General features: G+C 54.4%; 1 protein-coding gene across 1 annotated transcript; it reads left to right on the top strand.

Moving 5' to 3' along the window:
- Positions 1-3: 3 nt before the first annotated feature.
- Positions 4-1,020, top strand: LOC110391020 (toll-like receptor 6; the record flags this gene model as incomplete). The annotated part of the gene is made up of 1 exon (XM_021382678.1): positions 4-1,020. A coding segment is annotated over one exon (1,017 nt), but the record flags the coding sequence as incomplete, so codon positions are not given.
- Positions 1,021-1,025: the final 5 nt, after the last annotated feature.

Here is a 1,025-nt window from a genome sequence, read left to right as displayed (position 1 = left end):
GTGTTTGAGTGCTTGCCAGTTAATATCAGCAGACTGGACCTACAAAACAACCAGATCGCCAGTGTGCCCAAGGGGATTGCTGAGCTGAACTCCTTGAAGGAGCTGAACCTGGCATCAAACAGGCTGGCTGATCTGCCAGGGTGCAGGGCGTTTGTGGGCCTGCAGATCCTGAACATAGAGAGGAATTTGATCCTCACCCCATCCGCCGACTTCTTTGAGAGCTGCCCGAGCGTGAAGGAGCTACAGGCTGGGCAAAACCCATTCAAGTGTTCGTGTGAGCTGCAGGACTTCCTGCACCTGGAAAGGCAGTCTGGGGGGAAGCTGTCTGGCTGGCCGGAGGCGTATGTGTGCCAGTACCCAGAAGACTTGAGCGGAACGCAGCTGAAGGACTTCCACTTGACTGAGCTGGCTTGCAACACGACTCTGCTGCTCGTGACAGCTCTGCTGCTGACCCTGGTGCTGGTGGCCGTGGTGGCCTTTCTGTGCATCTACCTGGATGTGCCGTGGTACGTGCGGATGCTGTGGCAGTGGACGCAGACGAAGCGGAGAGCTTGGCACGACAGCCCCGAGGAGCGGGAAAGCGGTCTGCAGTTTCACGCCTTCATTTCCTACAGCGAACGCGATTCCTTGTGGGTGAAGAACGAGCTGATCCCCAATTTGGAGAAGGGGGAGGGCTGCATCCGGCTGTGCCAGCACGAGAGAAACTTTATCCCCGGCAAAAGCATTGTGGAGAATATCATTAACTGCATTGAGAAGAGCTACAGGTCCATCTTTGTGTTGTCACCCAACTTTGTGCAGAGCGAATGGTGTCACTACGAGCTGTACTTTGCCCATCACAAGCTGTTTAGTGAGAATTCCAACAGCTTAATCCTGATCTTGCTGGAGCCGATCCCTTCATATGTTATCCCTGCGAGGTACCACAAGCTGAAGGCTCTCATGGCAAAGAGAACCTACCTGGAGTGGCCAAAGGAGAGGAGCAAGCATGCGCTTTTCTGGGCTAACCTGAGGGCAGCTATTAGCATTAA

Source organism: Numida meleagris, unplaced genomic scaffold (assembly GCF_002078875.1).
Source record: "Numida meleagris isolate 19003 breed g44 Domestic line unplaced genomic scaffold, NumMel1.0 unplaced_Scaffold2684, whole genome shotgun sequence".
In the NCBI taxonomy this organism is placed as follows: domain Eukaryota; kingdom Metazoa; phylum Chordata; class Aves; order Galliformes; family Numididae; genus Numida; species Numida meleagris.
The sequence above is the reverse complement of the archived record's forward strand: the minus strand, read 5'-3'. Positions and strand labels throughout refer to the sequence as shown.